Below are 23123 nucleotides of genomic sequence, written 5' to 3' on the forward strand. Positions count from 1 at the left end.
AACTGCCTATCTAACTCAGATTTATATATGGAGTCCAGCTCGTTGGGTGGTGGCGCAAACATGTCATTGTAATGGTTTACCCAACTTTCATCGGGAATGGGACTTTGCAAATCAGCGTCGGCCCTGTTAGATTGGAATCACTTCCATAAGATGTTTGGGTCACTCCTACAATCACAAGACAACTTCTCCACTTGCTGGATTTGCATGTTCTCGACAGTACGTTTGAATTCTTTTTTGGAATGTCGAAAGCACTGAAAAACTACTCCAGAGCAGGGTTTGTCGCAGTTCTTCCACAATTCGTACCAGAACTTGGATCTCTTCTTGGCAAACTTGACATTTGGGTTATCCCATCCCTTTTTACGAGTGTTGGGGTACACTTTTGCCACTGGAACAGCAGCAGATTCCGCAAGCTTCATCAAATGAACAATTTCGGAGCAAAAGATGTTCAGGGCTAGTCTGTCTCGATTTCGGCCATGAGTAAGCAGGTGGAACGGTACTTTGATTTTAGCAAGAGTTGAGTCAAGAATATCTTTGTACAAGGACTGATCTATCCTTTGCCATTCACTCTTGATAAACCATGATCGCCCGAGGCATCGCTTGTACGTGGAGAATCGTACCATTAAGCTAATCCCAAGGTTATCGCTACAATTGTGTTCCGAGTCAACAATGGCTTTAATCCCGGTCGGAAGTAGGAAATTTACGAAAAATTGATCGATATCTGATGTAGCCAGGGATGCGCTGTGGACAAACGTGAAGAACTGGGATTTTGGAACCGGGGCCATAGCTTCTGGCAGACACCCCCTTAATCTGGTGAAAAAACGATCATCATCCAGAAGCTGACAGTTGAAGTCCCCACAGATAATAATCTTTTCTAACTTGTATTGTTCGGCCAACCTCCCGAGTCTCGCACAAGCCTTCGTGTAACGCCTTTCTGAGAGGACATCACGATAATTTGTAGGGAGGTACACTGATATGACTATAAAGCCATTTGGACCAGGAACTCTGATCGCAGAAAAATACTCGCATGAATCAATTAGCGTGCATTGCAAATTGGAGTCTGCAATGATCAAGATTCCACCACTCGGCCTTCCACCTGAGCTGTTGCGGATAGCAGGCTGCAAAAAATAGTCCTTTCCTGGAAATCGGTCAAGGATTGCTGAATGATCGGATGTTATCAAATGTTCCTGAATGCATATTATGCTATGCCTGGTTACTAGATCACTTAAAAGAGACAGCTTGTGTGGAGCGTGCCCGTATATATTTCTGCTATAAAGCGAGATAGTTGCATTCATTGCTTACGTTTGTTTGATCTAGCCTCTAATTGTCTTTTATAAACCGGGCATTGCGAGCTTTAACATGGATGCTTTCCAGAGCAATTAGCACATTTAGTGTCACGGACACATGGATTGTCTTTAGGGTTTTTGTGATCGCCGGAGCACCTGGAACACTTCGCATTGTTAGGGCAATGTTGTTGCAAGTGGTCACACTTTTGGCATTTAAAACACCTCAGAGGGGCGGCAACATATGTGTCCACTTGATATGGCAATAACCTACGTAAACGCCATATTTCAGTGCTTTTTCAAGAGCTTCTTTGTCTCTGAATGTTAGTTTGACTAACTTGCTAGTACCATAGCGCTTCGCTTCTTGGATCCCGTCCATAGCAGACTCAATCTCCTCGTTTGTCGTATCTTCAGGGACAAATTTAGCCACTCCCAGGAATTTTGGTTTATGGATTTTAACTACAGCCGCGGAATTCGATTTTATGCTATTAGCTATAGCTTCTGCATCATGCTCGGTTCTAACATACAACACCAGCGTATTGCTTCTCATAACTACCTTCTGTACTTTTCCGGATGCACCATTGGAATCAAGAAATTCTTTCTACTTTTGACACGATTTATAGATTTCGGTTGGTGCTTCTTTTACGTGAAGCGGGATACTTAGAGATTCGCTGGGAGTAGGCCACGTTTTAGTGACAAAACTGGCGTTGCATCGGTCCAGCCATGCATTCATTTTTTCACCACATTCGTTTAGTTTGCACGTTAATGAGGTAAATACATCGTGAGGTATGGAAGAAGTCTCAGATGGATCATAAATAGTGAATTTGAAAGGGAAATCACCCTTAGCGTCCAATTCCTTCATAGCATGAATCGCATCTTCTACAAAAACAGATGCATTTATTGTGCTTCTACGCTCTTTCAAAATGGTTCCATCTTTATCTAATTGATCTCGAATAAATCTTACGGCTTGTGTGACAGATTCCTTGTCAAAAAATCTCACGGCAGTGCTTACAACCGATTCATGGGGAATATCTTTGAAGTTAAGTGAACGCTGGATGAAATTTAAAAAAGGGCTATATAAATACTTGATTTGTGCCATTTTTCTTCGCTTATAATCTATTCAAATTAAGTCCAATCGTACCCAATGATGTCACAAAAATTAACAATCCAAGTCCTTAATCACATCCAAAACCGGTCCAGAAAGTATTCGCAAAAATATACGTATCGCCTCTGGCTATTCACTCGTTTCTTGGGTGAATGAATGCTGAATGAACTACACAGAAAGAATGCTGACGAGATACAGGTAACAAAACCAGTGGGAAGTGCGGGTACCCAAATCGCCTTTCCCCAGCAGTTTAAGGATCAATATCCGGCCGATACCGATACGGCTCTTGTGTTTGTTCCCGCTCTCTTCTGCACAGGCTGTCACTAATCAGCGAAAAAAAATAATGAGAATTTGGCTACTAAACTATTTTTATTAACCAAATAATCCTTTTTCTTTCCTTCCTTTATCCTCTTCTTTCCCTTCTTTCCTTCCTTTTCTTTCCCTTAAAATTTGAACTGTTGTTGCTACCGTATTAATAATCCAAACCAAGCAATTAGTCCATATCAATAAGTTTACCTTAGATTATAATCCGTAGCAGAAATAATCCTGTGAAATAATCCTCAAGGTCACTGAATATATTATAGCTCAAGGCACTGAATTAATACAATTTCACAGCTGGTTTTAAAGTTCACTAGATCCAAAAAAGATGATGTTATCACTCCGGAGACTAAATAGAGACTGGATATATATATATATATATATATATATATATATATATATATATATATATATATATATATATATATATATATATATATATATATATATATATATATATATATATATATATATAATATATATATATATATATATATATATATATATATATATATATATGTGTGTGTGTGTGTGTGCGTGTTGGAATATCCATTTTGACTGTCAATCTTGCATCATGTTTTGCCACAATGGGAGCCAAAGTCGCAACCTTCAGTCAATTCCAGCTCATAAAAAAGACATTAGCACTCACAATTCTAGTCTGAAAGAGCCCTCTTTTTGTATTCTACGATCATGTGTTCGATTTGAGCTGCACTCATGATCTCAACTTTTGGGGATATAGAGAGAAGGACGGAATTAGCTCTTCAGTCATACCAAATGACAAATACTCTCAATGTTTAATTTAAAATTTTACAGTTTGTTCACTTTTCTCATGAATCATCGAATAGCCCTTGGGCCTAGAATATCCTATTTGCATATATATTTTTTTTCAAGGTCTTTATGAGCATAAGAGTTTTCCGGGTAAAATTTACGTACGATCCAAGTTACAAATGCACAACATTCTCACCTTTTTAATACAGTTCACCAATCAAATTCTTGTTTTGAATTAGTCACTTTCATAAGCCGATGATCTGGCTTTATCTTTGCTCGTTTTAGGTTTTAATATGGCTCTTTCCTATGAAAAACTTCGCTTTTGAAAGTGTTTCTTTTTAATATTAAATAAAAAAACAAGTTTTTTAAACTGAAAGTAAGGAGCGACATTAAAACTTAAAACGAACAGAAATTATTCCGTATATGAAAGGGGCTTTCCCCTCCTCAACGCCTCGCTCTTTACGCTAAAGTTTTTTATTGTTTTAAATATAAAGTTGTGAGACAGAGTCAAACTTTAGCGTAAAGAGCGAGGCGTTGAAGATGGGAAAGCCCCTTTCATATACGGAATAATTTCTGTTTTTTTTAAGTTTTAATGTCGCTCCTTACTTACAGTTTAAAAAACTTGTTTTTTTTATTTAATTTCTGTTCGTTTTTTAGTTAATGCAGCTTTTATTTTGGCTAACCGTCATTGAATAAGTAAACAAATTTTCATAAAAATTTTACTTTTCTTTTGTTAAATGGATGTCTTTACAAATTAACTTATGTAACTAACTTCTATATTTGTATATTTTTCTTCTGGCAAAAAATACAAAGTTGCAGATTTTTGCAGATGTGAGCTTGAAACCTATGTAATAGGGTTATCTGATACGCTGAATCTGACGGTGTGATTTTCATAAAAATTCTTTCACTTGTAGGGGATGTTTCCCCCCTCTTTAAAAAATCGAATAAATTTTCTCAGGCTCGTAGCCTTTGATGAGTAATACTAAACTTAATAAAATTTTTATATTTAGAATCAGCATAATAAACACATTCTTTTGACACATTTATTGACATCAAAATTCCGTTTTTAAAAGTTTCGATTACTATTGAGCCGTATCGCTTGTTTTTTTATTGTTTTTTTTTGTTACGTATATGTTATTACGTATATGAGGGGGGTCTCCCCTTAGTCAATACCACGCTCTTTACGTTAAAAGTAAAAAAAAAATTTGATTCACAAACCCCTGAATCACAAAGGCCTTTTAATTAGAATAGATAGCTCTTTTTAAATCAATAAAAAAAAGTGTCGCTTAAAGCGCGTGTTATTGAATTGTGGGAGAACTCCCTTATATACATTATAATTTCTGTTCGTTTTAATTTCTAATATTGCTTCTTACTTTCAGTTCAAAAAACTTTTTTTTTTATTTAATTTCTGATCGTTTTTCAAATAATGCGTGGAAATCCAGCGCCCCCTTCATATAACTGTCCTTTACCCCAACGAAACATCCTCCCAAAACCGTTTCTCTCAATTCACCCCCGACTCTAGCCCCCCCCCCCTCCAGAACTAAATCCTTCCTGATAATGTCTGTAGGCCTATACGTCCCAAGGACCAATAAATAATACTTGCAAGTCCGGCACCCCTTTCCTTGCGATTTTTCTTCCCCCATGAAAACTTCCTTCATGAACAGATCCTCCATCATAGCCCCCGAACCACCCTTCCCTCCCACTACCAGAAAAAAAACCTCCTGAAAACTTCTGTATATTTCCCAATAACCAAAACTATATGTTAACTTTGGGTAAAGCTCATAACTCTTAGCCCTCCCCCTGGGGACTTCGGGGGATTAAGTCATCCTAAAAGACATATTTATCATATTTTCGACCATGCTGAACAAAATGGCTATCTAAAAATTTTGATCGAGTGACTTTGGGAAAAAAATGAGCGTGGGAGGGGGCCTAGTTGCCCTCCATTTTTTTTGGTCACCTAAAAAGAGCTCTAGAAATTCTAATTTCCGTTCCAATGAGCCCTTCCATGATATTCTAGGACCACTGGGTCGATTCGATCACCCCTGGGAAAAAAAACAAAAACAACAATAAAACGAATAAACACGCATCCGTGATCTTTCTTCTGGCAAAAATGAAAAATTCCACATTTTTGTAGATACGAGCTTGAAACATCTACATTAGGGTTCTCTGATACGCTGAATATAATGGTGTGATTTTCATTAAGGTTCTATAACTTTTAGGGGGTCTTTTCACGTATTTTCGAAAATCAGCCAAATTTTCTCAGGCGCGTAACTTTTGATGGGTAGCACTAAACTTGATGAAAGTTATATATTTGAAATCAGCATTGAAATCTCATTCTTTTGATGTATCTATTGGTATCAAAACTCGTTTTCTAGAGTTTCGGTTACCATTGAGCCGGGTCGCTCCTTACTTACAGTTCGTTACCACGAACTGTTTGACTAATAAAGAAGTTACATTTGCGTTAACGAATTCCATTTATCTCGTTTTGAAAGTGAGTATTTTTAGAATGACGTCTTATGCTAGTCATTAGTGCGCATTATTGCGTCTAATTTATTTGTTTTTCTCCGTTGCCGTTGCTTTATGTCGATTTTTATTTATTTTGTTGTGTCCAACAGTTTGAGGATTCTGTAAGTCACTCTCTGTTTCTTTTATTTACGGCGTGTGCATTTTTACTTTTTCAAAGCCATTGAGGGTTTTATAATTTCTCACTTATCTCACTAGAAAAAGATAATTTTGAGAGGAATACCTTACTTATAGCAGGTTCTTACTCTGGTATTTCATCTTTCATTCTTTAATTTTTCCGTTTCAGTTCAATTCTACCTTTTTTTAGTACAGGAATAATAAGGTTTGACCAGGAACAAATTGATAAAGTAATGCTTTCTTTACCAGACCAAAAAAAATCGCTGAACAACATATCCAAAATCTCCGTCGCTAACTCGTTGCAAAATTTGTTTTTTTCGCCGTTTTTGTGCATTAATTTTTTTTTTTTTGGAAAAAAATGAAATATCACAAAGCTGGTGTTTGATATGTCTTTCTGTATCAGATTTAAAAGCTGAAATGATATATGATGTTAGTTTCTCAGAAATGTTAAAAAATAAATCAGAAATACTCTGATTTTGAACAAAAATGAACAAATTTTAACGTTTTAGGTAAAAAAAAAACAAGCGTTCGATAGAAGTTTCTAGATCAGTTTTGAGTTGACAAACTAGGTTTTCTGAGATACTTCAAGATCTTTTTAATCCCCTTCCTCCCCATACTTCCCCAAAACCCTTGCTCTTCACATAAATTCGATATCAAAACCCCTACATCTTCATCACAATAAAAAACGACGCGGTAAAAAATGTTTGCAATAAAACGTAAGAAAAATACACATCTAATTGATCAAAGGAACAAAAATTCGAGGGAAAATTAAATCACAGGCTTAAAGTTCATCCTCAGAAAATTCATCTTCTTGACACTTCGCGTTGTTGCAGGAAACTCTTCTACATACTCGACAAGCTATGGTGCATTCCAGGTCATTTTTCTTGCAGGAGCATCTCTCACTGTTGCAACCATTAGCTCGGCAAGAACACGTCATCGTCTTTAGAAGATGAGGAGGAGCAGCGGGGAGATCCGTCATTTTCGGCTCTAAAACTTCGGTGCCTTGAAGATTCCATCCCCAGCTTGGGGGGTTAGCCGTGTTCCCTACCCAAATCTGAACCTGGCTGTAAACTCGGAACGAATGATACTTCACTGCCATCATAGTCGGAGGCAGCTCTTGTGGGTGTACAAATGAGGTGGCAGTATTGGCTTTCCTCTGGAAAATTTGGTTCCTTGCAGTGTCAAGACTTGGCAGATCCTGGCAGTTGTAGAGTATCAGCAAAGCTTTCTCTCCAGCCGCAGCTATCTCATCATGACATGCAGATTTTTTGGTAAACAGGGTACCGGCGTCTCTGAAACTCGAGCTGGATAACAATAGCTGAAGAACTTTTCCTTTTCCGATGCCATAAAGGTGCGATGTTGTGTCGGAACCCAGTATGGTGTGACAGAACGGCATCAGCCGGCAAACTTCTTATCCTAGCTTGTCTTTTATCTGACAAACATCCCAAGCTGAGCATTCAATTCCGAATTTCGCTTCCGGCGAGAAACTCGATTTGAACTCGTGTCTACATGAAAAATGAGGAGGACGAGAACATCCGTGTCATCAGCAACCACAGTGGTGTCGCTATGGAGTGCAGTTTCTGTAGCCTTCTTCACTGTGTCTAGGTCATCATCTCCTTCAGAGTGGTATACATCGCAACCGCTGCCTACCAGAGCGTTTCCAAGAATCTTCAGAAAGCGCGATTTGTTCTCCTTGCATGAAAGAAACACCTTATTCTTCATGCAAAGATTCATGTCTTCGGTAAATAACATTTCGCGGCCGACAGATCTAGCTCGACGCAAATGGGTTGCATCTTTGATTGACTGATCACCATCGTATCTTTCGAAGACGACAACTGCACGGGGATACTTTTTTCGACGTAATGAGTGTACGAAGACATGATGGCCTTGTATGTGGAAGCGACCTTCCACGGGATCCAATGGAGAAGGGCGCCCCCGTCTAAAACGAAGCTGGTAATTCCCACCGGTCTTGGGGACTGTGCATCAAACCCACATGACAGATAGACTGCTTTTGCTAGCTCGGGCTTGTTGGCCTGTCGCATGAATCCGTTTCTTTCTAAAAGAGCAGGTGCAGAGCTCAAACTTGATATAATCTTCCTTGAGAATAGACCTCTGGGCAACGATAATGAACCTCTGAAAAAGTAGCGCCGGGTCGATGTGCGCCACCTCAGAAGAGCCCGACTTTTTGTGGTCATCAGAGTCACTTGGTCTTTCTTTTTAAAGACGTGTTCCTTCAAGGTCTTTTCTGACATCTTGTCTAAGATTTTCTTCCCAGCTGATTCAGCTTCGTCAACATTCACGCCTGGAGATGAAGTTACTCCGTTTGCAACGTTTCTCAGTTGTACATTGCTTTTGAATGGGGATTACTTCAAAGAAATCTACCAACTTCGCGGTATCTTCCCAGTCACGGGTTTGTCTGTTCAGACTCAAGTCACGATGCTGCTCGCTTGTAGAGTAGCCGATGTTCGTCAGGTTCTGCATCTACAGGTTGACCTCAAGACACACCGGCCTCGATAGGACCCAAATCGCTCTCTGTTCTTCAGTCATGCCACCACCACCAGTGAGTTCTCTCGATGTCTTAAGGCTTCGCATGTGCTCTTGTTCAATAACTAAGTCTACTGAGAGGCCGGCTCAGCGCCGATCTGACCTTCTAATCGTGTGTCTTTGCTCACTGAACATCTGAAACATTTTTGGGTGACAACTGAGAAGTTTAGTCATCTCTTGAATGTACAACCAGACAGATTTCACGTAAAGGTTGTGCCCAGATGCGGCTAGGTAGGGCAGCATTTCTGCTGCGACCTGCAAATGCAGGTCCCATAGACCCAATCTCTCGGCACGTATAAACTTGAGAAGCTTTTCAACCATATCAAGGTACTGCAGCCAGAGCTTTGCTGTTCAGTGATCTGCGCTTTAAACGCAGGGAAGTGTATCTTGCAACTGCTTATACCTGCACCAGTAGATGACACTTTCCTGATTAAGGCTATGTAATTCAGCTTATTTACAAGTTCGGTATGAAAGAACCTACTCTAGCATTTATATCAATAAACTACAAACCTGAATGAGATTCTTTGTGTGATCCAGAGCGGAGATAACTTTCTATTTGAATAATACTGCAGCTTGGTTGCCACAAGATGGCGTTGAGAACGTGTGTAAATGTATTTGGTGTAAATGTAATCACGCTAGCTTGAAAAGATATGAATGTATAATGAAAAAAGACAAACGAATGGACAAAAAAAAACACAAAAAAAAGACATCATGGTTATCACTTATTTTTTTTGCCAAAAATAGCGAAATTTTGCCATTTTTTACTAAAAATGGATTTTTTCATTGTATTTGACATTTATGGGAAAAAACTAACGTCAGAAACGGTTTCAGCTCTCAATTCTGATACAGATAGATGTATCAACCACTCATTTCGTGAGACTGCATTTTCCATGAAAAATAAAAATTAATGTAACAAAAATAGCGAAAAAAAAAAAATTCGCAACAGGTTAGAGATGGGGATTTTGGATATGTTGTTCAGTGCTTTTTTCTGGTCCAGATGGTGAAGAAAGCATTACTTTGTCAATTTGTTCCTGGTTCGGGCATTTTTTTCCGTATTATTACTCTACTATTTGGCAAGAGGTAGATAGTGAGAACGCTGTTTAAACATAAAAAAAATAAATTGTAGCAGCAATAGATGTACGAATGTATACAACGTTTTAAAATATTTTTAATGGCGGAAATATTATTTTTATCTTTGCTTAAAGAAACTAATTGTGTGACATGAATTGTAGTACCTTCTTCTCGGGGCACAGGGGAATCCATTATCTTTCTTTAAAGAAGGATTGAGCCATAGGCAATTTATGCTTTCAATTTAATGCGATGAAAGATGTGACTTTTGTAAATTAAGGGGACAAGAATTACATATGCCTTTCCTCTATATGTTCTTGTCTTTAAACACAACTAACTAAAACAACTTCTTTTTAGCCTGGAGGAGGAAGTCAAGAACAAATTAACTCTTTGACAAAAGATGCTCTATACAAGCGTCAGGAAGCACAACGCAGACTAATGAAGCTGCTTACTCTTGATGAGAAAAATGAGAGAGCATTTTTTCATCTCGGAATGATTGCAACGGACATAAGCGACATCCCTGGAGCAGAACGTTGGTTTCGAGCTGCAATTGAGCTGAAGCCAGATTTTCGGTCGGCTCTCTTCAATCTCGCGCTGCTTCTAGCAGACCATGGACGACCCTTAGAAGCAGCGCCATTTCTGCGGCAGCTTGTCCGTCATTATCCTGGTCATGTCAAGGGTTTAGTACTTCTTGGAGATATTTATGTCAATACGCTTCGTGACTTAGATGCAGCTGAAAATGTAAGTCTTCTAACAAAGTCTTCTAACTTATTTTTCTCTAATTCTTAAATTTGAAGATAAGAAGTATGGTTTGTACTTATTATCAATACAGGAACTGCTCTTGCATTTATTGCAATAGCCGAATGACAACACCTGTCCTTATATAGCTATCCTAATTTAGACCTCTCAGCTTCCCCTTCCACTTCCCGAATCACATGATCTTTGTGACTTTTTCCATGATTTCTCGTAACATTTATTTAGTTTCATTTGTTGTTTTTTTTTTCGTTTTTTATGTTCTTACTATTTTATTTCTCTTTTCTCAAATACCACCCCCAATTATATAATTCATGTGTGGCCTAAAATTCCAAAATTAATACATTGCTCAAATACATATTAATGAAAACAAAGGTGTGTGAGCTTGCAATTTCACCGAACATAACAAAATAAATTTAGATTTTCGGGATTGTGACATGCACGTTTCGCCTTCAGGAAAACGCCAATGGCTCTATGTAAAGAATATATTAAATAGATAGATAGATATGTAGATATTGCAACAAAAGCCGCTTTGGGCCATGTCAAGAAAAAAAAAGAAAAATGACAGAAAATAATAGCACATGCACATGATAATAACTCTCATAACAAAACCCGGTACATAACAATAACCATGAAAAAACATAACAATTGCAAAACAAATATAATAAAGCACAAAATAGCAAAAAAACTAACTCACATATTATAGAAAATGTCGCACACGTGATAGATAGATACTAAAAGAATTAAAATCAACTTGGTGGAGTGTGATGAAAAAGTTGAGTGCCATGGGTAATCGGAGAAAAAGCTAAGACAGATAGTCTGAGTGAGAGGCAGAGCCGGAATAACCCTTTTTCATAGTTGTATGAAAATGATGTCATTTCACTTGTTGATAGATAGTCTGTCATCTATCTACGCTAGGGCTTTCTTTCCCGTTTTCCAAACCCCCAAACTTCCCCAGCATAACTCATAACTGGCCGTACCTTCATCACAAAAATTATTTTGTGTACCTTCATATATGCTGCTCCTAGATGCCTAAAGGGCCTCTTCAATATCGCCCATGAATCCTTCTGAGTTTTCCAACTCGCAATTTGCACCCGGTCACTCAACCCCCTTGAACTTGTAAACTTACATCCCAAGTAAATAAATTCATTTCTTGCCCTCTAAAATAAAACTCTCCTTCTCCTTCTCCCTTTCATCTTTCCCAAAAACTAATGTAACTGATTTACCGTTGTTTAAGACTAATTTTTCTACTTCTCAAATAACTGTCCAAAATTTCTACCGTATTTTGTGACCCGGAGCTGATTTCGCAAGCAATACCGTGTCATTCGCAAATATTAAACAAAACGCTTCCAGCGACATCAAATTTAACAGGGAACATATCTATTTTTAAATATTCATCTTCCTCAATATCATTAATAAAAAGAGAAAACAAACGCAGTGATAAAGTGAGTCCCTGTTTAGGATTTATCTTACTTAAAATTGGCCTAGAATAAGAAATACCTACCTTTCAACTACTTTAACCACCTCATACATTTTAATTATAGCTTCTACTCACCTAAATGGCAATCCTAATTTCACTATTTCATTATACTCCTTGAAAATTCATCAAATGCTCCCCTAATGTCTCCCCTTATGCTCCTCTTATATAAGCAAAAAATTTGATCAATTGTAATATAATTTTCTCTAAAACCAGCCTGTTTACCACCATGGCTCTTACCTCATACAAAACCCTCGTCAAAAAATCAACAGAACCTGTTGATAGAACCTCTTCGCTCTTCTGAACAAATGAATCTAGCCCTTTATCTTTAACTATTCCCTTATGAACGTCTCCCCACTAACATTATCCAGTCTTAAACCTTTCTTTTATCCATACTCATTACCGTCTTTTGTTTAACCCCAAGTTTTCTTGGGGTGACAATTCTTTGTCAGCGCAAAGAATTATTGGCTCCTATGTTTCTTCCAAAATGAAAAAACTCGCACTATGGTATTTACTTCAGAAAGTTTTGCGGAAATGCTGATAAAATTCTTTGCACCAAAGAGGGGAACTCAGCAGGCTATAATGACCTAGCATGGGAATGAAGGAAGCATCTCCTCTTCTAACAGATCTCCATCGCAAGCTTGTGGAATTTTACCGTGAAAATTGGTGTATAGAAGAGGACTCTCTTTCTGAAACCCCACTGTATACTTCATCACACGCAATGTTTAATTTTTCAATATTTGCTTTTTGAAAGATTAATTGGTAAGTGGGTAAAATCTGCTGTATAAAATGTCGGCTACAGCAATAGAATTTTTTGAGATTTTTTTTTTATATTACTACTAACATATCACTGTAGCACCCAAGACGCCTGAGGCCAACATAGCTACGCACACCTCTCCTCCACCCAGGGTTGTCAATCGGGGGACAAGGGTGGGAGTGGGCATTTTCCACCTAAGTTATATGTCCTTCTCTAGATATTGAAACATATGATTTTAGGGGTATTTGCATTGAAAAATACCCCTTTTCTGGTATTTCCGTTAAAACAATTGAAAAAAAACAACAAATTTCCCCCTCTAAATTTTGAAAATTACTTTTTCCCCTCTCCATTGCTTAAATTTCAGTAAGTTAATACCACTGCCTCCGATGACTCTTTACCAAGTCTTATCAAGTCTTCACTCTTTACCCCCTCCCATTTAGTTCCAATTTCCTCTATATCCTTCATTAATACTTTCCCCGCCCCAATCGAGAACGACCTGTGCTGAACATTTCTTGACGTCTTTGAGTCGGCTTAACTACCAAAGTCGTCATTTCAGTTTTCTTTTTTGACAAATTGTATTCATAACTTCCTTTTTTGACACACATTTTATAATCTTTTTTTTTTACTTCGGTGGAATAAGAAGAAGAAGAATAAGAATAAGTTTATTTAACAAACAGATTACATGAATAAATAATTTTCTAAACTGGCCGACGGGGAGCAGGGCTCGATGTGTCGGCCAAAAACATAAAATAAAAAAAAAATTGCCGAAATAACAAATAAAGCATATCAATATTGAAAAAAAAAAAAAAAACACACATGGTAGGAGATAACAGAGGAGGCCACCCCAGCGCGAGAACACCACAACAAATTTCATCCAAAAAACTAAATTCACCAATCCCAACATCCAGGCAAAAACAATTTTTGAAATATGTTTTTTCAAAGAAAATTGGCTCTTGAATCTTGGGGACACATCTATTAAATTAAATTTATTTGCAATATGAGGAATCTGGTATCTGTTTGAGAACCTAGCTCTTTCAGATTTAATTGGGGGGAAGGCGATACTTCTTGGAGCGGACGTGGTGGGCAGGCGAAAGGGGGGTCTCAGTTATACCCAGATCATGGAAATAATTTGCCGAAGATTGGATATCATAATACCACATTGCTGTATGCAGGTCTTTCAGTTGTTTGAGATTAAGTATATTGAGAAAAAAATATAAAGTTTGGGTTTCTGAAAGATTTTGAAGCCTCACTGGGCGATGAACAAAAGTACCCAGAATTCTAACCGCCTTATTTTGAATTATCTGAAGAGGTTGGAAATGGACCATAAATGTGTTGAGGTATATTATAGGGCAATATTTAAAATATGATTCAATTAGAGAATGATATAAAATTTTAAGGATGGAAAAAGGAAGTACATGTTTCAATCTATGAATAAAACCTAAGTTATGGGCAAGTTTCAATCTCAAATAATCAGAATGCTTACGGAAAGATAAAAGCTCATCGAGAATAATCCCACGGTAACAAAATGAATTTACTCTTTTTATCCTTCATTCGTTTACTATTAGCTCTTCTATGATAATTTTATCTACTGCCCGCTGTGACCGCCAAAAAATCATGAATTCAGTTCTAGAAAAAATCGGAGCCAGGTAGTTACATGCGCACCATTTATTCAAAGATTTCATTGCTGTCACCATTTTCTCAACCAACAAAGATGGGGTTTTAGCTTTTACTGTCACCACCGTATCATCTGCAAAAATTACTACTAAACTACTATCTCGGGGTAAACACCTCGAAAGGTCATTTATATAAATCAAAAATAGTAATGGCCCTAATACTGATCCCTGGAGGACTCCAATATCATCAATAACAATATGGCTTGACAGGTGCCCATTTACTTCTACCTGAATTTTTCGACCATGCAAGTAAGATTTTATTAGATCCAGGCCTTTACCTTTAATACCTGCATTATTAATTTTCTCCAATAAAATTTCATGGTTTAGCGTATCAAATGCTTTTTTGATATCATAGAAAAGAGTAGATACATGATTTTCATCATTTAATGAATCATTAATCTCCAAAATTAGCGCTGCAATAGCTTGTTCAGTAGAATGACCCGCCCTGAATCCAAACTGATTTTTAGTAAATAAATTCCTTTTATCAAAAAACGAGACAATTCTTTTTTGAATAATTTTTTCAATAACCTTAGATATAGGGGAAAGAATAGCTATTGGGCGATAGTTACCTATATCTGTCTTATCACCTTTCTTATGAATTGGAATAACTCGTGAAGATTTCCATACTTTCGGAAAGATCCCTGATGACATAGATGCATTTAAAATATGAAGCAACGGGACGTGAATTACACATGCAAGTTCTTTCAGAATATTTGTGGAGAGCCCATCTAGACCTAGAGAATTACCACTCTTTAGATTCATAATTACTTTCTGGAACTCACCGAGTGACCGGGGCCAGGAACATACTGGAATTTTCGGATGGCGGGAGATATTCTTTATATGAATGAGATGGAGATTCAGGGGATTCCAGTTCAACGGTAGAACTAATATGAGAAAAATAATGACAAAAATATTCTTCAACAACATCCTTCCCCTTCAACTCAACACCATTTTCATTTAGGATCACTTCAGGGTGTGGATTTTTATATTGTTTCTAATTTTTTCCTTAATTAATTTCCATGTAGTCCGAGGTGAATCAGAAATTTTAAATACATTTTCATAATACATTTTTTCACTTTTTCTGAGAGTTTTAACTAGCAAATTTTTATAATTTTTGAATCGCTGTACATTATGAGCTGAGGGGTATTTAATTTTTATCTTATACAGTTTATTTTTTTCCTTGATGCATTTTAAAAGGGATGGAATTATCAAAGGTTATTTGGGTGAGGTTCTTTTCTGGTATGTTGCTTTAAATGGACAATGAAGGTCTAGTAGTTCACTCAAAATTTAATAAAATATATCTAAATATATGTTGGGGTCATTCTCATTAATAACTTCACTCCATCCTACATCGCTAAGATTAGATTTCAATTCAATCATATTTACTTGTGAAAAGTTTCTCCTCTTCATATGATTTTCTTTATTGACTATCTTTTGCGCTTTGAAATCAGACATTAAAATACAATGGTCAGATGTATCCTCCATAACCACGAATGTAGCCTCACATGGATAAGGTGCAAAAATATTATCAATTAGAGAAAAAGAAAAATTTGTTATATGTGTCGGAATAAAACATACTGAGTTCATACCATGACAAAGGTTACACTCCAAAAACTGAAGGACATGTGGTTGATTCCATGTTATCTAAAAAGGAGACATCCCATTAAATCAATATTGAAGTCCTCAAGGATTAAAAATGGCATTCGGAGATTTGATATCACACTTAACACTTTTTCAAATTTATCAATAAAATCTGCCTTATTTGATGAGGGAGGACGATAAATTACAGCAATTAAAAGTTTATCATTATTTGGTAGAAAACATTCAACAATACAGCTTTCGAAAATCATCTCCGTATTCAAATATAAAAATTCTTCTTTCAGTCGTGCCGGAATATAATTTTTAACCAGTATTGCTAAACCACCTTGCTTTTGTTGAGTTCTACTTACGTGAAAAAATTGGAAATCACTAATATTAATTTTTTTGCCGAAATTTCATCTAAAAATGTTTCACAAACTCCAAAAATATCCGTACCAGATTCAAATAAAAAATTTTTAATTGCATCTTGCCCGCTCCTCCATCCACGACAGTTCCAAAAAGATATTCTCCTCATATTTGGGTTTTTGTGAACTATTTCATGAGAAAACAAATATTTATTTGGAGGGACTAAAAAAGAATTTAAAATTTCATTATTATCATGGGCTAGGAGCGTTTGGAAAACATTACTAAAAAGGGCTGAATTTCTTTCCAATTCCTCCAGCCTAGATGTAGGGATCTCGTGAACTTGACTAACCATTATCATGTACTGATCTCACGCCAAAGAGTACCCCCCCCCCTGCCTCTCCCACAAAAAATTACCAACACTAAAACTCACACTAAATAAATTCTTAATCATAATAATATCACTCAAATACATCAAACCGCACAGAACTTACCACATTTGGAAGAGGCTATTGCCCTCATAGTGCCCCTTCCCTTCCAGTTGCGCGACTAATGTGCCCTGAGTGAGGCTGTTTTAAATCACTTCTTTCCATGAGCTCCACCAGGAAATATTCCGGGTGGAGGGGGAGGCAAGTTCTGCCAGTGGATTTGTTTTGCCAAGATTTAAATGGACTTTAGCTTAGACTTTACTTCCGCCAAAGACACCCAGGACATCAAGGAAGAGCCTCCGATCATCCCTCAAGTTTTCTGCATCAACGACATCCTCCCGCTCTGGTTGGATGTAGATGTTAAATCTGCGCCATAGTGTATTTCGGGGCCTTCCTCTTTAACCCGTAGATCAACAGCTCATAGGTTGCATAAGACTGAAAAGCTGACTCGCAAAGCTAATTGAATCGAAGCAGAGAAATAGGAATTTCGGACACTCACGGTAACATATATATATATATATATATATATATATATATATATATATATATATATATATATATATATATATATATATATATATATATATATATATATATATATATATATATATATATATATGTTAAATGTTATATATATGTTATATATATATATATATATATATTGTTGGGGATCCACCCCTGTTTCTTTTTCTTTCAGATAAATGACCTGTTTTGTTTTCTGAATTACATTTTCTTATAGTATAATTTTAAAAGACAGGTTAAATTCCGTTACTAAGCGATAGTGGTTTTGCAATAAGTAAGGCTGTGAACTAAGTTCTATTTTCGTACTTCCTGGTTTTGGGGAGTCATTGAAAGATAAAGCTAAGAGGTACAATTGGGTTTGAATGGGGATGTAGCTGATTGGCTGGGCCAAGGGAAAGTCCACCCATATGAACAGTGGTGTGTAAAATATTATTTTGTACGAGTCTGCGTTTTGACCCCATTCGGGGATATATATTTATTTTTGTGGTACTATTGTGACCTTTTGGAAGAATAAAAGTATGGTATTTTCTACAAAATGTGTACTAGTTTCTGTAACCCAGGCAGGGTAGGAATAGAGTTACGAGGTACCGTCATTATTATATTGACAGGGAGGTCTGTTACCTCCAAGAAGAGAGTTAAGAGATGTTCTAGCTGTAACCCAAGGCGGGTATATTTGGATTTAGAAAGAGGCCACTTGACTGCTCGATCACGTTATCATACCCTGGGACAGGGTATACTGTAAATAGGGTAGTACCAAACCCGAGATTTGCAGAACCGGTGTGGTAGACACGGGCATAGCATTATAATTTGGGGCCGGGACTCCTCCCCCCCCCAATAAGTGGTGGCAGCAAGAAAAAGAGCTATCAACAGCACTGATAGTAAAAAAAATTGCGTTTTCGAAGAGACTAGCTGAGTTAGCCTACATAGTGATAGTAGCCTATTGTGGTTACATATAAAGAGAAAAGAAAGAAATACTGAATCAATTAATACAATTATGAAGATCTATTATGGGCTGTGCCTTGTGAGATCATAATTGAAAAATTCACGAATCAATATATCGCGCAACTAATTAGCATTCAAAAATATAAGGCTAAAATTTTCGCGTGTCAAGACAATTTTTCGCGAGAGACCGGAACTTAAATGGATAAAAGAATTTTCATTTAGACTGAAGAAGTAATTTCAGTTAAGAAAATTCTTAAATTATGTCGGACAGAGATGAGATTAACTCAATATCGAGAAGGGCGAGTGAAGCCCATAGAAAAAGTAGGAAAATAGAAAGAAAGGCTAATATGGAGGCCTTTGAGAGAGAGTACCGCGAATATGAGGGGGAAATGCAGGCTGAGAAAGATGAAATTAGAAAGAATAAAAAGAGGACGGAAAGGCTAGAGTAGCCTATAAAGAAAGAGACACTACTTATATAAAATGAACAGATTAAAAAAATTAACTAAAATAAAATGATGATAGACGGAGCCTAAACATTCCAAGTAGAGGGAACAGTGTTGAATCGAGATGCAGCAGGAGCTCACGAAAAAGCACTAAAATAGATATGACGCAACAACTGTTAGATTTCATGAAGGAAGTGAGAAGAGCTAGAGAACGAGAGGACGAAAGAGATAGAAAAGAAAGGGAACAAAGAGAGAAAGATAGACAAGAAAGAATAGATCAAATTGAAAAAGAAAGGCAAGCCAATGAAATACTTCATCAGGCCCGTATGGACAAAATTGAAGAAGACAGACGAGAAAGAGAGAAAGATAGACAAGAAAGAGAGAAAGAGAGGGTAGACAGAGAACGAAAGGAAGAGGCTGATAGAATAGCCAGAGAACGAAAGGAAGAGGTTGTTAGAATTGCCAGAGAACGAAAAGAGGAGAATGATAAAATAGCTAGAGAGAAAAAAGAGAGATATCACCAAGAGTTGAGAAGAACCATGATAGGTCTAAGTCCAAAAAGGGAGATTTTGTCACAAATAACTTCTTGGCTGTCAGACAGCCATAATAATTTGTCTAAGAATCAATCGCGAGAAAATGAAAATTACCAAACATTAAACACTTTTAGGAGAAAATATACAACTCCGTTAACTACGGGGGGGGGGGGGTGAACCGGCCCATAAAGGAAATTGGGAGGCTGTGCCGCCCGATCGGAAAAAAGAAATGCTTGATAGTCAAAATGATGATAATCTGTTTAAAATTGATTTCTCGGAGCCTTTTTCTAAAAATTGCCGTATTAAAGAAAAGAAATTAGCCTATAAAAGATCGAATTGGACTATAACATATAACCAAGGAAATGTTGATGTGTTTGTGACATCCCATAAAATAGAAGGAAAATTAAACGGAAAATTAACGAAAATAGTAATTGACTCAGGGAGTGAGCAGACTTTTGTGCGAATGGACCTAATTAAAAAGACGGAAATAGACCATAAAAATAATATTAAAACATTATTTTATTATGGAGGTAAGCACCCATGCCCGTCTGCTTGGGTAAGAATAGAAATTGCAAAGAAAGACGGTACGGTCCAGAGAAAAACGATAAAAGTAGGCTTATTACCTACTCTAGCAGTGGATGTTTTAGTATGAGGAGACTTTGGAGATATCGGAAATCGGAAATCCAAATTTTCAGAAAATTCAAAACTTGAGAACACTTTTAAAGAGTGTGAGACGCCGAAAAAGTTTTGCCAGAATGAAGCACTGATTGTAGCAGAGAAAAGGGATACAAAATTTATTGTACGTGCTTTGCCTCGGAAAGTTTGATAGATTTTGGTAGAATATGAAAAACCAAATGTTTGAATGCAGTTGCCATTTGATAACAAACTATTTATTTCGGCGGTAGGAATAAAGAAGACTAAAAGAGAGACAAGATTTATTAAATGGACCTACAATGAAGTTATGCGGTCAAATGTGGTGGACACTGGAGTCAAAATCAGATTTAACGATGATTTGTTATTTTGTGCGAATGACAGAATTGAGAAAGGTAGAGACGAAAAGAGGAATGCGAAGAAGAGACATTTGAAATTCAGCTGCAGTGGCGAAAATAAAAATGCTGGATGCCGTGCAGTGGAACGTAAATAATAGGAGAAAAAAAATGTTGGATGGGCTGTGCCTTGAAAACATAAATAATAAGGGGGAAAGAGGTCAAAGACCCATGGGGAATAAAACAAGATGGTTACGAAATAAATATGAATGACCTACAACGGGTTGGGGGAAAGTTGGGAGATATGGAATGTCGAGTCGGATTGGAAAAATTTGGAAAGAAATCTGATATTGGTTTGATCAACTCAAAAGAGGGTTTGTTCCTTTATGAGGGGGAGGACTCCCTTGGGGAAGATCCCCTGCGGGAAGTTGCAACAGATAGCCCTTTCCCTCAATGCACAACTGGCAGACAAGTTGTGATCCTTTTACCGAGATTTTGCCTTTCTGATCTGGAGTCCATGGGGGATACTCTCTCTCAGTCACTTCATACTTCACCCAAACCCTTGTCCAGTAGCCCTATTCATAGCTGTTATTCTTCATGAGAATCGACAATTATTTCCAGCAAATTGTATTCAGTGGGAGATGTATCCAAATTTCATCTTCAATTAGCTTCAACGCATCAACGCATATTAATTATCCCAGGGGAGAGAACCCAGAAAAAAGGCGATTCGTGGTTCGCTCAAAATGTTACTTCATTCCCAGTAGCCAGTACCCCTATCGTTGTCACAGGCCTTTGTATTGTGGGCCTTAGATTATTTGAAGTTATGCCAAGGGGCAATTTACTTTTTGATTGAGATGTGGGGTTGTTTCCACAGATGGAAATTAAGAGGCTAGTGCAGCCAAATTTTTCACGATGGCTGGCATCATCATATGTGCCAGAAACTGATTCTCTGCTCCTCTCAAATGTAAATTCGTGAGAGCGAGAAATTTTTTTGTTTTGATTGTGCTACGCACAATCATTATCTACGAATCTTGAAGATTTCAACTTTCAAACATTAATGCGGAGGCTATGCGATTTAGACCATGGTGGTCCTACAGGGAGAAACGTGTCGAGGACGACCGATCCAGAGCCAAGCGGTGGAAGTGGTAGCACAGACACTGGTGGAAGAGAGAAGGCAAATGGATTTTGTAAAGTTGAAGTTATGTGTTTATGTTTGTAAGGGTGGACCAAGGTAGCGCGTGGGCGGTCATTTATCTTACGGGGGAGGTGTTGGGGTTCCCACCCCCGTTTCTTTTTTTTGCAGATAAATGGCCTGTTTTCTTTTTCTTAATGACATTTGCTTATAGTATAATTTCAAAAGAACGGCTAAATTCTGTTAATGAGCGATAGTTGTTTTGCAATAAATACGCTTTGAAGTAAGTTATATTTTCATACTTCCTGGTTTTGAGAGTCATTGAAAGATAAATCTAAGAGGTACAATTGGGTTTGAATGGGGATGTAGCTGATTGGCTGGGCCAAGGGACAGTCCACCCATATGAACAGTGCTGTAAAGATTATTATTATTGTTCGAGTCTGCGTTTTGACCCCATTCGGGGATATATATATTTTTGTGGTACTATTTTGACCTTTCGGAAGAATACAAGTAAGGTATTTTCTACAAACTGTGTACTAGTTTCCATAACCCAGGCATGGTAGGAACAGAGCTACGATGTACCGTCATTATAATATTGACAGAGAGGGTTGCTAACTCCAAGAAGAGAGTTAAGAGATTTTCTAGCCGTAACCCAAGTCAGGTACATTTGGCTTTAGAACGTGACCATTTTACCTCTTGACCTCTTTACTATTCTCTGGGACAGCGTATACTGTAAATAGGGTAGTACCAAACCCGAAATTTGCAGAACCGGTTTGGGAGACACGGGCATAGCATTATAATTTGGGGCCGGGGCTTTCCCCTCCAATAAGTAGTGACACCCGTATATTACTACGCCAGTGGCGTTGTGGCCTATCGGTATAACACTGGTAACTAAACACCACGAACATTGGTGGCAACGCTCTTAACCGTTGGGGTAAGAGCGGGAATCCCACTAACATTTGGGCCGACAAGGGGTTCTCCCCTTCGATTAAGTGGCATAGCAACCTTTTTGCGGCATTTTTGCATCAATAAGTGGCGACACCCGTACTTACACCCCAATATATATATATATATATATATATATATATATATATATATATATATATATATATATATATATATACAAAAAATCACGAAGAAAAGGAAACGAGGACAATTAACAGCCAGTGAAAAATTGAAAAATTATGCAAATATTTCGGTCAAGTACCTCCGCTTGACCATCTCAGTGCAGAATAAAACTGATAAAAATATAAAACCAAACCTTAAAATAAAAACACGAAACTAAAATTGGACGACCCTTTCCTAGTAACGGTGAAAGGGTCGTACAATTTTAGTTTCGTGTTTTTATTTTAAGGTTTGGTTTTTATATTTTTATCAGTTTTATTCTGCACTGAGGACGGTCAAGCGGAGGTCTTGACCGAAATATTTGCATAATTTTTCAATTTTTTCACTGGCTGTTAATTGTCCTCGTTTCCTTTCTTCGCGATTTTTTGTTTATCATGATTAGCCAGTGTGGTCTCAGAAATTATTTATATATATATATATATATATATATATATATATATATATATATATATATATATATATATATATATATATATATATATATATATATATATATATATATATATATATATATATATATATATATATATATATATATATATATATATATATATATATATATATATATATATATATATATATATATATATATATATATATATATATATATATATATATATATATATATATATATATATATATATATATATATATATATATATATATATATATATATATATATATATAT

At 36.9% G+C, this 23123-nt stretch overlaps 1 protein-coding gene across 2 annotated transcripts in view; it reads left to right on the forward strand.

Annotated features, from left to right (window-relative positions):
• Nucleotides 1-23123, forward strand: part of Tmtc3 (Transmembrane O-mannosyltransferase targeting cadherins 3) — a 586368-nt gene that overhangs the window by 556516 nt on the left and 6729 nt on the right. For both annotated transcript variants that reach the window (XM_089099383.1, XM_089099384.1), the window contains exon 15: nucleotides 10081-10464. In XM_089099383.1, coding sequence (XP_088955509.1) covers nucleotides 10081-10464 — 384 coding nt within the window. The remainder of the gene's footprint in view (nucleotides 1-10080; nucleotides 10465-23123) is intronic.

Source organism: Artemia sp. Qi Xiang Cuo, chromosome 13 (assembly GCF_049724085.1).
Source record: "Artemia sp. Qi Xiang Cuo chromosome 13, ASM4972408v1, whole genome shotgun sequence".
In the NCBI taxonomy this organism is placed as follows: Eukaryota; Metazoa; Arthropoda; class Branchiopoda; order Anostraca; family Artemiidae; genus Artemia; species Artemia sp. Qi Xiang Cuo.